The sequence below is a fragment of the Cyprinus carpio genome, chromosome A25 (assembly GCF_018340385.1).
Source record: "Cyprinus carpio isolate SPL01 chromosome A25, ASM1834038v1, whole genome shotgun sequence".
Taxonomy (NCBI): domain Eukaryota; kingdom Metazoa; phylum Chordata; class Actinopteri; order Cypriniformes; family Cyprinidae; genus Cyprinus; species Cyprinus carpio.
In genome coordinates this window covers 2,688,389-2,707,212 of record NC_056596.1, presented here as the reverse complement: position 1 = coordinate 2,707,212, position 18,824 = coordinate 2,688,389, and the positions used below count along the sequence as shown (strand labels likewise).

The 18,824-nt window shown below is 35.1% G+C and overlaps 1 protein-coding gene across 1 annotated transcript in view; it reads left to right on the top strand.

Moving 5' to 3' along the window:
• The first annotated feature begins 504 nt into the window (after positions 1-504).
• The window catches only part of LOC109051060 (myelin regulatory factor-like), a 28,607-nt gene continuing 10,287 nt past the window's right edge, over positions 505-18,824 (top strand). The window contains 7 exon segments of the mRNA XM_042715037.1: positions 505-1,046; positions 13,902-13,992; positions 14,113-14,394; positions 16,617-16,678; positions 16,879-17,101; positions 17,701-17,801; positions 17,883-17,997. Coding sequence (XP_042570971.1) covers positions 998-1,046; positions 13,902-13,992; positions 14,113-14,394; positions 16,617-16,678; positions 16,879-17,101; positions 17,701-17,801; positions 17,883-17,997 — 923 coding nt within the window. The 5' untranslated portion in view covers positions 505-997.

Sequence of the window (18,824 nt, the reverse complement as noted above, 5' to 3'; positions counted from 1 at the left end):
CTTATACCAGCCTTAATTTACAAAGATAGGCATGAATTGCTCTTTTAATTCTTTCAAATACAAATAAAATTGAGTAAATTGTTAACCAAAGTAATTCAATAAGACATTCAAAACGCATTTTAACATTATATATTAAACTTGGATGCTAAATCCACTATTGCTTTATATTTAAATGTTATAACATCTATACATCTATACTTTTAAATTTTCAATATTAAATAATATAAATCCCCAACAATTAAAAAATTAAAGTATCAAAAATTAACAAAAAAAATAACTACTAATTAATGCATTACACCCAACACTGGTGTTTAGTTGTTGTTTCTGTGCTTGTGGGTCGCGTTTTGCAGTTTAAATTGAACAGGAAATTTGAGACATGTCTCTTTAGTTGGCCTGAAAAATCACTTTCGTACGTAATAAATTGCCTAACTAGTTTTTGGTTTTTTGGGGGGACATTTATCTTTCCTAGCAAGTGAGCGCGCGCGCACGGCGCGAGTAGAGTGAGAGCGCGCAGAGAAGGACGGTGAGCGCGCTTGACTGAAAGTGACTCGAGCGCAGCTCCGTGCGCAAAACCCGCTCACAGGCTCATTTTAACCGAATAAAATATGTTATCTAACTTCAAATGACTATTTCGCATGAAATAAAGCTGTAGTTATGCATCGTGCTTATAAATAAACGAAATCATCAGAGGAAACTTGGAATATGCCTCCACCTGACATTCAAAGGTAAAATCTCCTCAGAAAAGGAATTTGTGTTTTACGCAAGAAACCGTAACAACTAAACTGTTATTTTTTTATTATTATATATATTAATAATCCAGAGGAGATATTGATACCAAACTCGCTCCGGGGAACTCAGTAGCTTGTTTAGTAACTTATAAGATAATTGTGCGTCGGGATGATGAGAGTTTAAAGCGCACGCGACTCCCGCCGCTCCCGCGCGCCGCGGAGGATCCGTCCGTTCATGTTCATGGAGTTTATAAACGGGAGCCACTAGAATGGAAACCGTGATTGATGAAACGGAGGCCTTACAGAGATTCTTCGAAGGTAAGACAGTGCATTGATCACCTGTTGATGTGACAGTTCAAGAATAGTTTGCTGGATTCTTCCCTAATGACGTTACAGTGATGCATCAGATGGTAATAACACGGTACATATTCCATATTCAAGTTTTTAGGTGATCTAAAAAGCTGATTTTATATGTCTGAGTCAACTTGAATACATTAGGTTACACTAATAAAAGCATGCGAGGGTCACACTACTTAAAAAAATACCATGGTGTACGTCCAAAAACATGCGTTAAAAAAATTGGTATTGTTTTGGTACTTTTTGTTGCTTTTTGTCTGGCATGAAATTAAAATTTGATTATATAGGCTAATCTGTATTTTCACGTATGCATTACATACACAATATCAAAACATTTTCACTTGAAAACATACAGAAAAAAACCCTCGTTACTGATGATGTTCTACGCTTATTTCTCAATAACCTACTCTCCTACAACTCAATATCAACACATATTCCAGTTAAAGGAGTAGTTCACTTACAGAATTAAAATTTAGCACCTTCTTTCTCAAATTTACTCATCCTCCACTTGCTCCAAACCTGTATGAGTTCTTTCTTCAGTTGAACACAAATTAAGATATTGGTATCCAAACAGTTGATGGGAACCATTGACTTCCATAGTAGGAAAAAACAAAAAACTGTGGAAGTCAACGTTGCCCATCAACCTGTTCGGTTACTAACATTTTCCAAAATATCTTCTTTTGTGTTCAACAGAAGAAAGAAACATATACAGGTTTGGAACGAGTGGAGGGCGAGTAAATGATGACAGAATTTAATTGCGGAAGTAACTCCTTTAACTTGCCAACGTCCGTTGTTTGCTGATATGCGTTGGTATGTATTTTACCACCATGTTTATGTCTCAAACATTATTGGTGCACGATTTAGCAGGATTACATGTGTCTTGCTGGATTTTTTGGGAGAGAGAGACACAAGAGGCCACATCAGGGCATCGCAGGGGTCAGATGGGCAGAAATCAGTGTAGGAATGTTGGGGAAGGGCAGAAAGGTGGAGGGGATCGCATAGAGAGAGATGATGATGTACGGATGCGGGGAGCGAAGGATGGAATCCAGAGGAGGGAGGAGGAGGGGTTTGAGAAGAAACACTGGGAAGTACGGAGGAATGTGATAAATGGTGTGTTTGTAATGGTTAAGACAGAGACACTGAGAATAGGAGAATTAAAGAGAGAGATGGATTAATGAAAAGATAGCTGGGAGTGTTGGGCAAGGACAAGAAAAATACAATTTGACCCTTTTTAAACTACAGTAATAAGAATAAATACTGAGAATAATGAGGATTACAAAAAATGTCTAGATGCATTGCAGTAAAGACGATTTATCAATTTAAAAAAAATTACGGTAATGAGAATAACTTTCAAGAATAATGAGGATTACATAAAGATTTAGTTACATTGCGATAATGACAATTTGTCAATTTATTTTAAAGTAATTACAGTAATTAGAATCGCTATTGAGAATAATGAGTACAAAAAATATATATATAATGCATTAATTTTTTTTTTATTTCAGTAATGAGAATCACTATTGAGAATAATGAGAATTACACAAATATCTAGTTACATTGCGGTAATGACAATTTGCTTATTTCTTTAAAAGAAATTACAGTAATTAGAATCACTATTGAGAATGAGTACAAAAAATATATAATGCAGTAATGACATTTTTTTTTTTATTTCAGTAATGAGAATCACTATTGAGAGTAATGATAATTGCAAAAAATATCTAAATACATTGCGGTGATGACAATTTTACAATTTAAAAAACTACAGTAACGAGAATTGCTTTTGAGAAGAATATAGATGCATTGTGGTAATGACAATTTGAAGAGAAAATGTCTTTAATTACTTTTTCTTTTGATTTTGGGGGTTAAATGTGACCTGGACATGTGTGATTCATCATTTTAAGTATTACTTGTGGTTAAATCACTGCAAAATGTTGATTTATTGTCTTCTGCTTCTTTTCTTTACTCTTTTCTCATCTTTCTTTTCGTAGGAAAGATTTGGCCCACCCCATTGTTTTAACTTTACTGTCCTCTCTCAGTGGTCATATTTGTTTCTGTCAGTCTTTCTGTCAGTTATAGTTGTTTATGGCAGATTCTAAGACAAACTGTTTATTTTGGAGGGATTTCCCAACCATAATTTGTGGCACATCATTAGGCATGAGTGTGTTTTCTCAGAGCAGGTGTAACTGTTTGTATATATGACAGGCTTTCACTGTAAACACTGTTGACTTCATTGGGCTCTGGAGTTCACGGCCGCCAAGCGATGCTCTTTTATGAGAATTTCACATGTTTACATTCTTCAGTTGGGGAGTGAGGCAGACGGCGCACCTCTGGTCCCGGCCGAAACCCTGCTGCCTCTGCCCTAGAGATGATCTGACAGCCTTCTCCACAGAGACACGCTAGAAATGTTCTCATACGCCAGAATCAGTTAGCATGTGATGTGAAATCTGGAAAAATTCAGATTCTGTTGTCGTTTTCTAATTTTTGACTCTCTCTATGTGTATTTGTGCAGTTGAATTAATGGCTGGTTGCAGTTTTTAATTGTGCTCCGCATCCACAATTCCCAATGAATGCTCTGTGTGTTTGTGCTCTGTTTGTTTGTTTGTGTGTGTGTTGTGCGGGGAGGGTATCTTAAATGAACATCCATTGTGGAGTACAGCAACACAAAGCACAAAAGCAGAGGCAGATTGAGCTGTTTGTCTGTAGGACTCATTTCACCCTTAGAGGAAGATTTCATTGCTCAGAGGTCGATCTATCAAAACTTGTTTCATTTAAAAATCAACTTGGGTGTTTCTTCGACAAGAAAGGAATAGAAAAAGACACATATTGGTTGTCATGCAATTAAAGAATCTGATGAGAAATGTTTGAGTTTATGTTGAGATCTCTGACTTTAGACTCTGGTGTTTTAGCAAATCTGAGCACAGTTCAATACTCTGTGTAGATCTCTTCTGTTCATCCAGAGGAGACACATAGGAGGTTACTGGGGACTTTTTCTCCAGAAGAAATATCTGAGAAGCAGGAGACTTAAGCAAAATTCTCCTTTTGCTCTCCATTTAATTTCATTGATGTCTTGTAGAAAAAATTTATTTATGTATTTATTCCAAATGAAAAGTAGTTGTTTTCATCTTTGGAGCTGATTTTAACCATTACAGTTTTGTACATTTTACTTGAAATACAATAAACGTTAACTAAAACAAAAGAATATTTAGGGGGAAAACTTATTGCAGGTAGTTGGCAAAATTTCTCATTTCTTTTAGTTTAACTTGAAGTACTAAAATAACAAACTAAAACGGAAATAAAAATTAATATATAGAATAAAATATAGACATTTAAAAAAATTAAATGTCAAAAAAACATAATCTTACTAAAACTTTTATCTGAAACTGAAATTAATATGGAAAATATAAAAACAAAAACAACTTCAAAATATTAATAAAAAGCAATAATCAATGATTAGTAATAAATTGCGTCACCTCGCTTGTGTCAATCTGGTGAATACATTTGAGAGGAATGGATACACATTCTCAGAGTAAACAAACAGCCTTGATGAACGCTTTCTGTGTTTTCTTTATTCGCAAGGAAGGCTCAGTGATTGAGGGTGTTGAAAGGAATTCTGGGAAACGGTAACTGGCTTCTATTCCTTCGGTTCTGGAGGCATAGAGTGGATATTTTTCAGCTATTTACTTAAAGATAACTAGCACAGAAACCCCCTGTGACATAAGAGTGCTCAGAAAGCGTTTTAGCCCGATTGAGTCTAGCCATAAGCTGCTTATAGAGGGTCCGCATGCCCCTCTCTCTAATGCACCGCATCATTCCTGGCATACCTACAAGACTATTAAAAATCAGAATGAGGTGCGAGTAATGTTTCTTTCTCTCTCGTGTCTCTTTTTCACTATCGCTGCCTCATTCCGACTCCATTAGTGTGACAGTGTGCAGACAGGGCAAGGAAGAGAGATAACAGACAGACGCACACAGATGGATGCACACACACTCTCATACATGCTGTGGGTGGGGTGAGATAAGGGTAGGGCACAGGTCATACAACACACACACGGCAACATGCACAGGCACACACGTATGGGTTTTTGTACGGCAGCACACATTAAGCACACAAGCATTGTGTTTTAAGGAGCTGATTGGTCAAAACGTGAGTGTAGGAGTTGATGTTTTGGACCGCAACCCATCTGTGAGCTCCATAACATCGAAACTCATCCCTACACCACCCTCCCCGACGCCTGCCAGCTCTCGTTTTACTTTACAGGAGTTTTTTTTCTACTCAAAAGCGTGTAAGATTATTTGGGAAATTATATAAATTTTTACATTTACAGTTAATGGGCTTATCATAGGGCTTCCCCCTCAGTAGAAATCATGTGCCATACTGCAGAGCCCCACGCAGTTGAGTGGTTTGCATGATGCCTAAAACACACTACTGCACTTGGTGACATTTGTGAGAGGATTTGGGCAGGTTAGGTCACATTTAGCCTGATGTCAGTAAATCATGGATCACTCAGGTACAGTGTGTGCAGGTACAGACGGTTCCTGGGGCTGCTGTTTGATGAAGGGAATAGTTTGGCCGCTGCGTATGGTCTCTTTTATGTAACGGTGTATTGCTGTCACTGGAATGCATTGTGTTTGAGCAGCCAGGCCTGTAACATTCACATGCCAGTTCTATTACAACAAATCAAAAATTACGCACTTTACACATTTCAGGTGACCATGATCCGATTCCGACATCATTCCTTTTATTGGAACTCTATGATTTGTGTGCAGTGATATTTGTTTCATGATTGACTGATTTTTGTCTTCTTTTTTTTTATATTAATATTTAGTTTCAGTGTTTCCCACAGCCTTACACTCTATTTGTGGCGGCACTCCCCCGCCCCCATATATACACATATATGCAAATTCATTTTCTGCCAGCAGGAGGCGCTTTAAGAGCGGGAGAGATACAGGAATCTCCGGTAACGGCTGCAAAGCAGCGTTGAGCTCACAAACGCTGCCTTATCAAGTATTACATGCAAAATGAAATGAAAATGAAATCGAAAATTTTCTAAATACAGTCGGTTTCCTTCTGAAATACATTGATATAAAAACACCCGCATCGGTTTTTGATTTTATAACGTGCAGTGCTCATGTTTATTCAATGAAGTCAAAGGCTTTTGGAAAATCTATTTGTGGCGGTCAGTTTTGATATTGTGGCGGCCCGCCACAAATAAATCAATGTGTGGGAAACCCTGAGTTTTAATTTAGATTTATTTCAGTTTAGTTTTAGTAACTTAAACTAATTTTAGTAATTTCAGTTAGTAAAATTTTCATTTGTTTATCTTTTTTATCTAATGTTTATATTTTATTTGATTTTAGTTTTATTTAAATTAATTAAAATTATTTTAATAGTTTTATACACAAAGAATATGTAAGCAGTACTTCAAAATGTTTTTTTTTATTATATTATATTTTATCATTTATAAATTTAATTTATTAAACAAACATTGAAAATATCTTCATTAAAAATAACAATTAGTCACTGATGATACTGATTTAGGTTTCACAAACTTTATCTCCCGTAACATGTTTCATTACTGAAAGTCTAAGTCAATCAAATGTTGATTCAGTAGCCTGACTGATTGATTGAGTTTAAAATGATTTTTCAGACTGCTTATTAGAATTAGGGTGCCTATGTGAATCTTTTTAAATTATTATTTTAAAAAATCAATTTCTAAGAATCATTTGCTTGTTAACCAGATGACACTGGTCGTGTTTTTTGGTTTTGCATGCAGTTCTCAATGACATCTCAACAGAAAAAAATATCTTCTTGTCATTACTTTTCTCACGTATTGATTCAGACTGGATAAAATCTCATTTCTTTTTCCATGGCGATGGAGATTCACCTGCATAGATTCTGTCACTTAAAACAATGCTAGTTACATATGCCAATCTTTTCATTTTTTGAAAATAGGACATGTAAACTCATGTGGTTGATCAGACCACACCAGATTATCTGGCTAGTGAATCGGCATGTTAGTAGGGATTAATCTGGGGTGCTGGGGTTAAAATTGGGCAGAGATATTGGCATTGGAGAAGCATGTGGGACTGTTACTATATTACACTCCTCTGAAAATGCGTCATTCCTTGAATTCGTCATTTTTACCCGACTTCTACTTTTTTCCTTCCTCTGCTGACAGTATGAGAGTATTCATTGCTCTTTAGCGCTCTATCATTCCCTCTCTCATGTTCGTGAAGGGTAGGTAAGCTGCTCAGGTTGGCCGGTGCGTTCAGTGCTGGTGGGCGACTAGAACTGTGTGTGGTGGCCTGGTACAGCTCTGTCTCATGACTGAGACCTAATCCTGCATTACAACACACACACACATTCGCGTAACCCTGGACCCACCAACTCAGGTCCGAGACGGAAAAGTGTATGTTGTTTAGAAGGATATGAGAGACATACTGGGTCATAGACACACATCTTCAGTTTTGTTTCCATCCTAAAACAAAATGCTGTGGCTTCGAGCAGGTACTGTCTCTCTGTCTCACACTGTTTTTCTTGTAAAGAATAATTTTTATTGCCTTTTCTTATTGATTATTGCTATTTACCTTTCACATTGCCAGACCTCATGAATTTGTTCAATATATACATGTGCATGGTAGTTAATGATTGTGTATATTTCTAAGTGAACACATGGAAACCAATGTAATATTTTCATAATATGGTGTATTGATATGGACAAGATTATTAGTGGTGTTTGCTAAAAAAATAAACTCCTAACGTTAATTGTTAAGCTTTAGCAAAACTCATCTGGCATTACTTGCACTAAAAGCATGAATGATTCTCAAAATTGCTGTTACTATTCTAACTGATTTGACTTGCAAATGCAACGAAAGATTAAAGGAGGAACCCAAACCATTTTATATCATAGAGACTTGGGGGTGGGATCTTTTAAGGTAGTAAGCAGCCACCTAGCAACCACTCACAACACCCTAGCAACAGCATATCAATGTTAAAAACACTCAGAACTCCTTAGCAGCTCGATAGCAATATCATGTTGGGTTTTGGCTAGTGGTGCATGAAGTACCTGAAAGCCACACTTAAGTAAAAGTAAAGATATCTTTCCAGAAAATGACTTTGCCAGCATTTAGAATATTGCTTAAGTGCAAATTTTAAAGTATGTGATATTTATTGTACTTAAGTATGTAAAATAAATATCAAAATAATAAAATTTAAAATAATATGTTTAAATATTAAACATACTTAAGTATTGAAAGTAAAAGTACAAGCAAATGCAAAATGGAAAAAGGTTTATACACCGTTTGAGTACCAAGGTTGTGTTGTGTTTCTTCCATTTTGTATCTTTGGGTTAGCATAAGAGGCACTTCATTCGGCACATGTCTCTTTTATTCCAACACAAGTAAACATTTCTGTAATCTCCATCTGAAATGGCATTTAGATGTATTTACACAATTTAATGTAGCTCAGAGGAGACATGGATGCATTTAACCTGCAGTTACAAATGCATAGATAATGCTTTGTTTTAAACAAAACGTTGAATACTGATATTCGAAATGATTTAAAACATGAAAAATAATTTAGTTGCATATGCTACTAAATCTTCATTCTGGGTGACTAAATTATGTCTTAAATTAGCCAGTGGCTAATAAATTCTCAGATTTTACTCGCCAGTTTGTGAGTTGGAGGCTAAGTATAAGTTTATCACACAAACACCACTAACTAGAACACTTATACAAAAAATCAACTTTCTTGCATTAGCAGTCCAACTAAACGACCACCACTAACGAGACCACTGATTTGTCAAATCTGCTTTCTTGCATTCGGTGTTCTTCTGACTTTATTTAGTAGTAAGTAATGGATATTCTTCATGGAAATGTATCAGAGTAAAAGTATACATTTTAATTAGGAAATGTAGTGGATCAAAAATGAAAGTTGACAGAAATGTAAAGTAAAGATTCTCCCAAAAAATGCTTAAGTACTGTAACAAAGTATTATTACTTCGTTACATTACACCACTGGTTTTGGCATAACACATTGAAATCATGATTGAACAGTTAAAAGCAGGTTTATTACAGTTTTAAAAACTAAAACTAGAAAAAAGTCATTACTTGAAATAAACTAACTAAAATTAAATTAAATATAAAATAACTTCAACTTATTTTCATTTGGGCTAATTTTCAGTTTAATTTTTCTTATTTTTATTTAGTTTTTACTTTACAAAAACTGAAATAAAAAGAAATAAAAAGTTTACAGACATTTAAAAATAAAAACAATGATAAAAGTGACAAAATCAAACAAATAAACTAAACTAAAACTATTAGAATGTCATTAGAAAATCAGTAAAATGTCCAGTAGAAACTTATTTCCATTTTTAGATTCTCTTGAGCCTTGTGACAATATCTATCAAAGTTTGGTCTGATTTCACAGTTCTCACATCAGGTCAATGATTGTGTGAATGTGTTCCTCCGTAACTGTGTGGATACTCAAATGAATGCTGTATTGATCACAGTGATGATGTTGTGTGTTTTGGTCTTTCTAAGGAACCCAGGGCATTCTGGGTAGTGTTTACAGTTTGATAATATAATGGACTTCGCTCTATCATACTTTACTCTGGTGTGAATTAGAGCTTAATGATTAACATGCATAAGATCTCACATACAATGATCAGTTTCACAGGCAAAGATGTAGAAAACAGGGCATATATGTACGTGTAGAGTACACAGGGAGGTAAAAAGAGATAGAGAGAGAGAGATAAATGGAGACGGAGGACGGGATGTGTGGTATATTGTTGACTGTGATTAATGAGCTCTCGAGGGAGTGGTTTTAGTTTGGCCCCTCGGTGATGCCAAATGCTTTTAGTTCAGAATCATCAGTTCTTCATACAAAACCTTCTTGATAGTCAGTGACGAACAGTAAACCGTTTAACTGTGATAAAATTACTGTAAAAACGTCCTCAAGTGTTGAGCAGTAGTGTAAACGTTTCTGAACAATATGGATACTAATATCCATTAATATTAACATCAGTTGATTGTAGAGCTAGATCTATCAGCTTCATACACTTTTGATTGTGCATTTTGACTGAGTTCTGTTTAGATGAGTTTAGCTGTGGCATTAGGAGTTGATTTAGTGGTGCTTAAAAGTTTTAAACAAGCATATTAATCTCTCTACGTTGAACAAATATCAACTCTTGTCGACACACATTTGACAATACTGAACAGGGAAAAATGGTTCTGAGCTTGCAGATTTAACTAAATGTGATCAGATAAAACAATTATTTCACGGTGTTGCAGGTGACTACACGTGCATATGAGCGTCACAGAGCATGAGTACATAAGTGTTAAAAAAACAACCAAAATATTTACAAAAGCATGAGTTTCTCTTCTGTTTGTTAAAATCACCTCCTTCTCTTTTTCTGTCCAACAACATTGCTCTCTCACTCTCGTTCCCGTCAGTCAATCTTGAAGCCGTTATCAGTGATGGCCTGGCAGATTTAACGCAGGAGGATGGAAACATCTGGATCTTATTTAGTAAAATCATCCTTCTCTGTTTCTCTCTGCCCTACTGGCACACTCATAAAACTGTCCGAGCAGAGAGCCCAACCTCTGCACCTCCAAACAGTGCTGTTTTTCCCCCGCAACGCAGAGGTTTCAGCACTCATTTTTTACAGAAATATATATTTTTATACTCATGAAAAAGCACAGTTGTGATCACTCAAATAGCTTATGGGAAGTGATTGGTTTGACTCTTGGTTTATACCTGGTGTAAATAAACACTGACAAGCTTATACTGGCTTATAAATGGATCAGTCCGAGTAAACTCACATCCACAGAAATGATCCATGACATTTCACGGGTGGATCAGGTGTCAAAACTGTTAATTGGCCACAATGACAAGTTGTTGGAAACTGTTTTGGGATATTTTGTGAGTCAGGATTGTGAGATTAAATGGTGCCGTCTAGGTCGGGATATCCACTGGGGCGGGATGTGAACCCTCTCCGGCTGTGGGAGGATGATGGACCAGAGAGTTTTCCCAACACTAACACTGGAATTCTTCACATTCCGTCTTCATTAGTGGCCTAATCTATCAAAGAGAGAGAGAGCGAAAGAGAGGGGTTTAGTGGGGGTCTCTACATACTCGACTACACCTCCACCTGACCTTGAAGCTGATTCCCCTCATTCTCTCCATCCTTTGCTGCCTTGCCTTTCTTTCTTTGTGTAAATCTGTACCTTTTGTTGAAACTTGCACTTTAGTGACCGCATACATTCCTCATTTACATTTATGCATTTAGCGGGCAATTTATCTAAAGCAACTGAGGAACATAAAAGAGGAACAAAACCACTTTGTCATTTCAATATCAAGATTTTAGGTTATAATGGTATGATTGTATAAGGAAAAGTGTATATGTATATATTATGTGGTGTATCTTGTTTTTATGTTTTTAATCTTAATTTTTCAATAAAATCGATTATTATCGATAATGAAAATCATCGACAACGATTCTCATTATCGATTAGTCGGGTCTGTCCACAGTGCACGTCCAACTTCAGCCGGTCGCATCAAATTACAGCACTGAATAACGCATTTCTATGGACAAAAATGCATCTAAAAATAGTGGAGGAAACAGAATGAGCTCCTGCAAGAATGTGATCCAGGCTGCCCAAAACATGAGAAATCTTTATTTAAAGCTTCAAGCTGATGCATTAGCGTAATGGTTTGCCCTGTCTGTCGCTTTCACAGAAAAATAATCGGCCAACTAATCGATTATCAAAATAGTCATTAGTTGCAGCCCTATATCTATCTATATATCTGTCTATCTTTATGCATTACTATTTATTTTTTTAATGTTTGTTTTTATTATTTTATTATTTGTATTATACATTGATTATATTGCAAAATATATAGCATTTTATTTACATTTACATTTTATATATATAATCTGAAAATATAATTAAAAATGTATTATTTTCCTTAGGTGTAAATGTAATATATATATTAGGGCTGGGCAAAAAAAAATACATTTTTCGATTAATTGTTTTTTTAAATGACGTTGATATCGATTCTCAAAAGCCGCGAATCGATCTTTTCCGGTATTTATTTCAGCAAACATTTAAAAGAAGATCTGATTAATGAGAATTAATCTCCATTAGATGTCACCCTCTTATTTACCTTGTGTTAAATATAGCCTTAATGTTACAACAGAAAGCCTGTCAGTCATTCAGTGCTTATCATGGCGGAGATACTGTTGACAAAAACCAAGAACAAAGCAATATGTCAAAATAAAAGTTTAGTTTAACGGGAAGAAATTGTTAAAAATATATTACTATTTAGCAGTCTTAGGACTCAATGTAACAACAATGCTACTACTACTTCTAATACTAATAATAAATATTAATAAATCTTTATTTTTAAAGGAATAATCACATTTCGTTTCTTTTAAATTTTAACAGTAAAACTCTGTTGTGCAGCACTTTGTTTGCCAAAAAAAATAAAAGGGTTTTTCATTTGATTATGATAAATTAAGTAAATTTATAATCAGATCAAATCTAATTACCAGAAAAATTAAGAAGAACATTTTATATGGCCCTATTATTGTTTAAAAAAGGACCCTATACAAAGAAAGAAAAGGTTTAAAATACAGGCCTGTGGCACTTAATTTCTTTTTACAAATTCACCATTTGTAAACTGATGTTTACTGTTCATTTTCTAGAAATATCAATAGCATTTGTATTAAAACTATATTCACTGAATGTAATTAATAAAAAATAAAATTAAAAAAATCGAGAATCGAACCAAGAACCGAATCGAATCGAGAGCTTGTGAATCGAAATTGAATCGAATCGGGACATCTGAATCGATACCAAGCCCTAATATATATATTTTAGTTTAATGTTTTTATAAAATTATTGTGCACCCATGATTTTTCTAGAATAACTTCTGCTGCTGAATGATAATCTAGTTTATAATAGTATTTTTTTTGTCATAGATTATGATTATATATTTTTTCATTTGTTATTTTTCATTAAAATGAAGTTGTCTGTATTTAGCAGATTGTGTTTAACACACACAAGAGTGATGATCAGATCAGCCCACAGCAGTATAGAAATTCTACATTGATTTAAAAAAAAACTGCGGTGGTATCAGATCGGTTCAGAAAAAATGGTATCATTGCATCCCTAATATATTTGTTGTATTTTAATTCTTTAACCCAAAACATGCACATACCTCTTTTTAAATATAGCCTATTATACAATGCATAAAGAGAACGATTATGCAAGAGATTATGCAAGAAAAGGTGCTTTATTTGGGTTGAGTGTGCAGGGTCAGTCGGCCTGGGTGAGAGTGACCTGTGGCAGGTGTTGCAATTGAGTGATTACAGCGATGGGTCATGTGGTGGAGATTTGGAGAGATTTGGTAAAGAGGTAGAGAAGGGGGGCAGAAACATAGAGAGGTATGGATGGGAGGAGAGTGAAAAGCTGTACTTTAATGCAGAATAACAGAAAACTTTTTTTTTTCGCAAGTGAACTTCCTTTTGGGTTGTTTACAAATTGTATTGTGTCTATAACCTCCAAGACATTTCCATTGACCTCATCTGTGATCCCTCATCAATCTGGCTATTAAACAAGCAAACAAATGATCAGAAGTGTTGCAAGCCACATGAAACGGTCTGCTTTTTTTTGTTGGAGTCTGAATAAGAGGTGTTGTGAAACTTATTTTATCACTGTAGAAACAGTGCGTAGGAACACGATACTCATCCTCCTCTCTCACTCTCTTCTCCTACCTTTCTGTTTCTCTCTCTCCCTCTGTTTTCCTTGCAGGTCATGATATTAACAGCTCTTTGGAGCCAACAAACATTGACACGAGTATCTTGGAGGAATACATCAGCAAAGAGGACGACAGCACTGATATGTAAGAATCTGGAAACAGCTTGTACCACTCAGAAAACCAAATTTGTTCTGATGATGTGCTTATTTTGATGATAATAAATCATATTGGCTATCAGCTGGTGATTTGTTTTTTCTTCTCTAGTTGTTTCACAGAGGTCCACAGCACCCCAGGACCCCAGTATCCCTCGCCCCAGGCCGGGGCATCCTCTTCAGGGGGGGTAGGGTGTGGCGTGAGCCCCCCCATTCCCCTGCGCCAGGGCGCTGTCCTGTCTCTGCCCCAGCCCTGCCAAAACCCTTACCCACCTCCACCGCCGCTGGGCCACCTCAGACACAACTACCCCTGTCTGGGGCAACAGCAGAGCCAAACACCCCAACACCAACAGCCACACGTCAAACCAGACCACCGCGGACAGTACGCACCGGGGTAAGAGAAAGAGACCGCAGAAGGGAGCAAATGTGGCGAAATGTGTCAACAGCTGGATTTTTTCACCTTCTAAAAAAATTATTTTCTGTTTTTTTGTTTTTTGCCTTTTCCTGTATTTTTGCTCTTATGGCCACATTTTTCTAATGAGAAAATTCAGTATGAATTTATACAGTGTTATTTGTACAGAAACAGAGATTTTTAAGAAAAAAAAAAACAAGCATATAGGTCCACCCCTAAACTTAACTGTCAGTGGGTCATAAGCAGGACGTACGAAACTGTACAAATTCATAGAATAATTTTATATATATATATTATTTTACAACAAATTTAGAAGATTAAAACAAGTAAAACATTTATAATAATAATAATAATTATTATTATTCATTTATTATATATATATATTTAAATTTAGCATTTCAATTTAGATTAGCATTAGATTGTTTAGATATATTAATAATAATTTATTCATTTATATAATTTTAAGATATCCTTCAACTGGCTTAGAAAGTTTGCTGAAGGCTCTAAGAGAAAGTGGTCGCAGAGTCATACAGAAACATACAAATTTATATGTATTAGAAACCAATTCACGATAACATAAAATAGTTATAAATTGTCTTGGGCACAAAAGCACAGTTTCATCACAACAAGAATCATAGTACTTCAAATTTGAGTAGAATAGATTCAAACTTATCATGAGAAAACAACTTTTTTTGATTTCCTATGAATTTGATTTGTACTTAAAGTGTATGATATTTAGAAAAAATATCCACCCTTAAATCTAACCCTCAGTGGGACATAAACAGATCATGTGAAGAGATACAAATTCATACAAATTGGCTACCAATTCTCGATAACGTAAAATAGTTGCAAACTGCTGTAAGGACAATAGTGCAGTTTCTATGCAAATTCAGAATCATAGTACATCAAAATTCATGTCACAAACGTAATACGAAACGTAACTATTTTTCGAGGTGGTAATTTTGTATGAATTCATATGATATGATTTGTACAGTACTTAAACATATGCTATTTATAAAAAATAAAAAAAAGTGTGACAGTCCACCCCTACACCTATCTGTCTGTGGGGCGTTAGCAGATTGTACGAAAATCTACAAATTCATATGAATTAGTTAAGAATCATCTTGAGCTTGTGTTGATACATTCAAAATACGCAATAGCACAGTTTCATCACAATTTTAGAATCATAGTACGTTGAATAGTTTGCCCCACCCCTTTTGATATGCCCCGCCTCTTCATTTTGTATGACCTCAGATAACCCTCCGCAGCTCAGATAAAGACACACAAAGACACATGCATGATAAAACTTGAAATAACTCCTTATACACAACATGTCACGCCATATAACCTGTGAGGAGTTGTGCGATCACTAGGGGTGTAATGGTACACAAACATGATGGTTCGGTACGTGCCTCGGTTTTGACATCATGGTTCGGTATGGTTTCGGTACAGCAGGGGGAAAAACTAAACATAAAATTGCTTTTTTATATTTATAATTATAATGATATGACCTCAGATTCTGATCTAAACTATTATAATTATAATGATATGACCTCAGATTCTGATCTAAACTAGGGAGCTCTTTTACATTACTATAAGGTTACAATTAACAACAGAGCCCAAATTTAAATTTAATTACTATTTATTTTTAAACAAAATAATCAACACTCGACTTAAAAAAAAAAGATGCAAACATGTAAATTGCACATAATGCAGTTTTAAATTAACTTCTAAATTATAAAATTTCTATTTGTTGGTGAAAAGAGCATCAAAGCGGCATTCATTGTTTGAATTTTCTGAAAATCAATTTGAATCAAAAGTAACAATATGTAAAACTGGAAGTTTCCAATGAAGTTAAGCACATGCAGTGGTTAAAACTACACTGTATTTGTTCAGTACACATGTGGATCCGAACAGAAAGAACCGTACCAAATTCACCTTTACACCCCTAGCAATCTCTAATGCTGTTATATAAAGTTGCCCAAAAGGAGGCAGCAGATATGTTGTTAGTGAGCTTTCTGATTGGTTTCTAATTAAAACATGAGTCTTGTTGAGGAGAACTGTGATCAAATAAACAAAGCATTACATTAAAACCCACTCAGAGTACCTTGCAGTTGCAGGGCAACCAGAGCAACCCTGACAATCAATCGTGTTGTCATGTGTTTAAAGTATATAAAATGTATTTAATGTTTTTGTTGTTGCAGAACGCTACCCGAGTCCCCTCCTGACTCCAGCTCAGAGCCATATTCACCCCAGCAAGCCAACGGTTAGTTCAGTCCACCAACCAAGAACATACACAGAAAGTTGTTTAGTTACTTTTTCAGAATTTTCAATAAATATGTACATGAAAAATGATTCACGGGCAGAAGGTGAAGAATTAAAACTTATTATGCATAAATGTAGAAATCAAAATTGAAGGACATATTAAATGTAACTGAATGCCTGCTTATTAATTTCCCACATTAGATCCACACATGCTCAGGACAATGACGCCTGAGAACATGTGTCACATGACCAGTCCTCCTCCTCTCCCTACACACCCCCACTATCCCAGCATGCACCGGGACATGTACCTTAAGCCAGAGCCCATGATCTCACAGTATCCGATTGGTCCAGCCAGCGGCGGGGGCGGAGACATGCAACAGAGTCAGATGCTACATCAACTCCTGCAACATCCACAAGGACCAGAGTAAGAGAGAAACCAGAGGAACATTTTTTTGCTTAGAGGTTGCTGTTTCATAGCTCAGGAGACTTATAAGAATATGACCTAAATCATTTATCTGAAGGACCCTTTGAAATTTTAAGTAAGGTGAATCTTTTAACACATTTTATATATATATTATATACAACATTTTTTGTGTGATGTTATTCCAAATAATTAAAACAAATAAAACATTATTTATTATTCATTTATTTTATTTTAGTTTAGTTTTAGAATTTTAGTTTAGATTATTGAAATATATTAATCGTTTATTTATTTTTATTTTATTTTTTACCTCTAATTCGTCCTGCTGCCTGCTTGCGAATTTGCTGAGTACCCTTAGTGGTCCCCAGGCACCTGTTTTTATTTTGTTTTATTTTGTTTTGTTTTGTTTTAATGTTCAGCAGTACTTTTACAATCTTAAAAACCCCCGGCGTTTTGTGAATTCCATGTGAAGAAATATGATTTCAGTATTTATTTTGTGTTTTTTTTTTTATTTAGAGTTAGGTTATTAAATAGATTAAATAAAGTAGTGTCAAAGGTCAAAATTTTCCACATCAACAAATAAATGCTCTGTGTTTCTCCAGTGGGATTCCCGTGCATCCAGCAAAGAAGAGAAAACATTCAGACTCTCCCAACAGCACTATCAACTCTCAGATCCTCACAGGCATCATCAAACAAGAGCCAGGTACACATACACACACACAGGTACCTCAACACAACTGCATTTTCAGCACTACATGATGTAAGTGCGTTCGTGCTTTCACAGGTTTGATGCAGGATGCAGAAAACTCATACCTGGATCCAAACTACCAGTGCATAAAGTGGCAGCCGCACCAGCAGAACAAATGGACTTCATTATACGACTCCAGTGGAAAAGAACTGTGGGTGCTGCTCTGGTCTTACACACCTCTGCATTTAGATTTATGACAGAGCAATGAGAAATGCATTGAGGGCGAGAGTGTGTGTTTGGGATTTAATGGGGTATAGGGAGGAGGTATCAGGCTGTACTAAAAGAGACAGAAGAGAGAGAGATGGCAGAGGCCAGGGAATTCCTATGAGGTGAGCAGCGTGTAGGAGTGAGAGCAAGAGCAGAGATCTGGCTTACAAGACAGAGGAATGAGGATGAACAGAGAGAGAAAGATCAGGCACAAGTGGCATGACTTTAAGTTTTGTTCCATGATGTACTTTTTAGTGTAACTTAGAACATGGGTTATTCTGTAATTGTTGTGATGAATAGAAATGATTTCATACGAAAATTCATTTCTACATATATTTTTATACATTTACATACAAAAAAGGATTTTTTAAAAATTATCAAACTTATAATTAAAATAATTATAATTTGTTAATAATTATTGATTAAATAACAGATTTTATGTATTATAGTTTACATAATTGAATGTGTGTGTGTGTGTGTGTATGTGTATATATATATATATATATATATATATATATATATATATATATATATAATAGTCTACATATAAATATAAATATAACAGTTCATTTTAAAGTTATTTTAAAAACATTGATAGTGATATATATACGATTACATTTTTTATTTTAGTTAACAGAAAATCAGTGACATCAATATTCATTACTAAACCTAAATATTAAATATTTTTAATGTCAACAGATCATGTAAAATAAATTTAATCAAATAAATTAATTTAATCACAAAAATATGTATGTATGTATGTACACCACT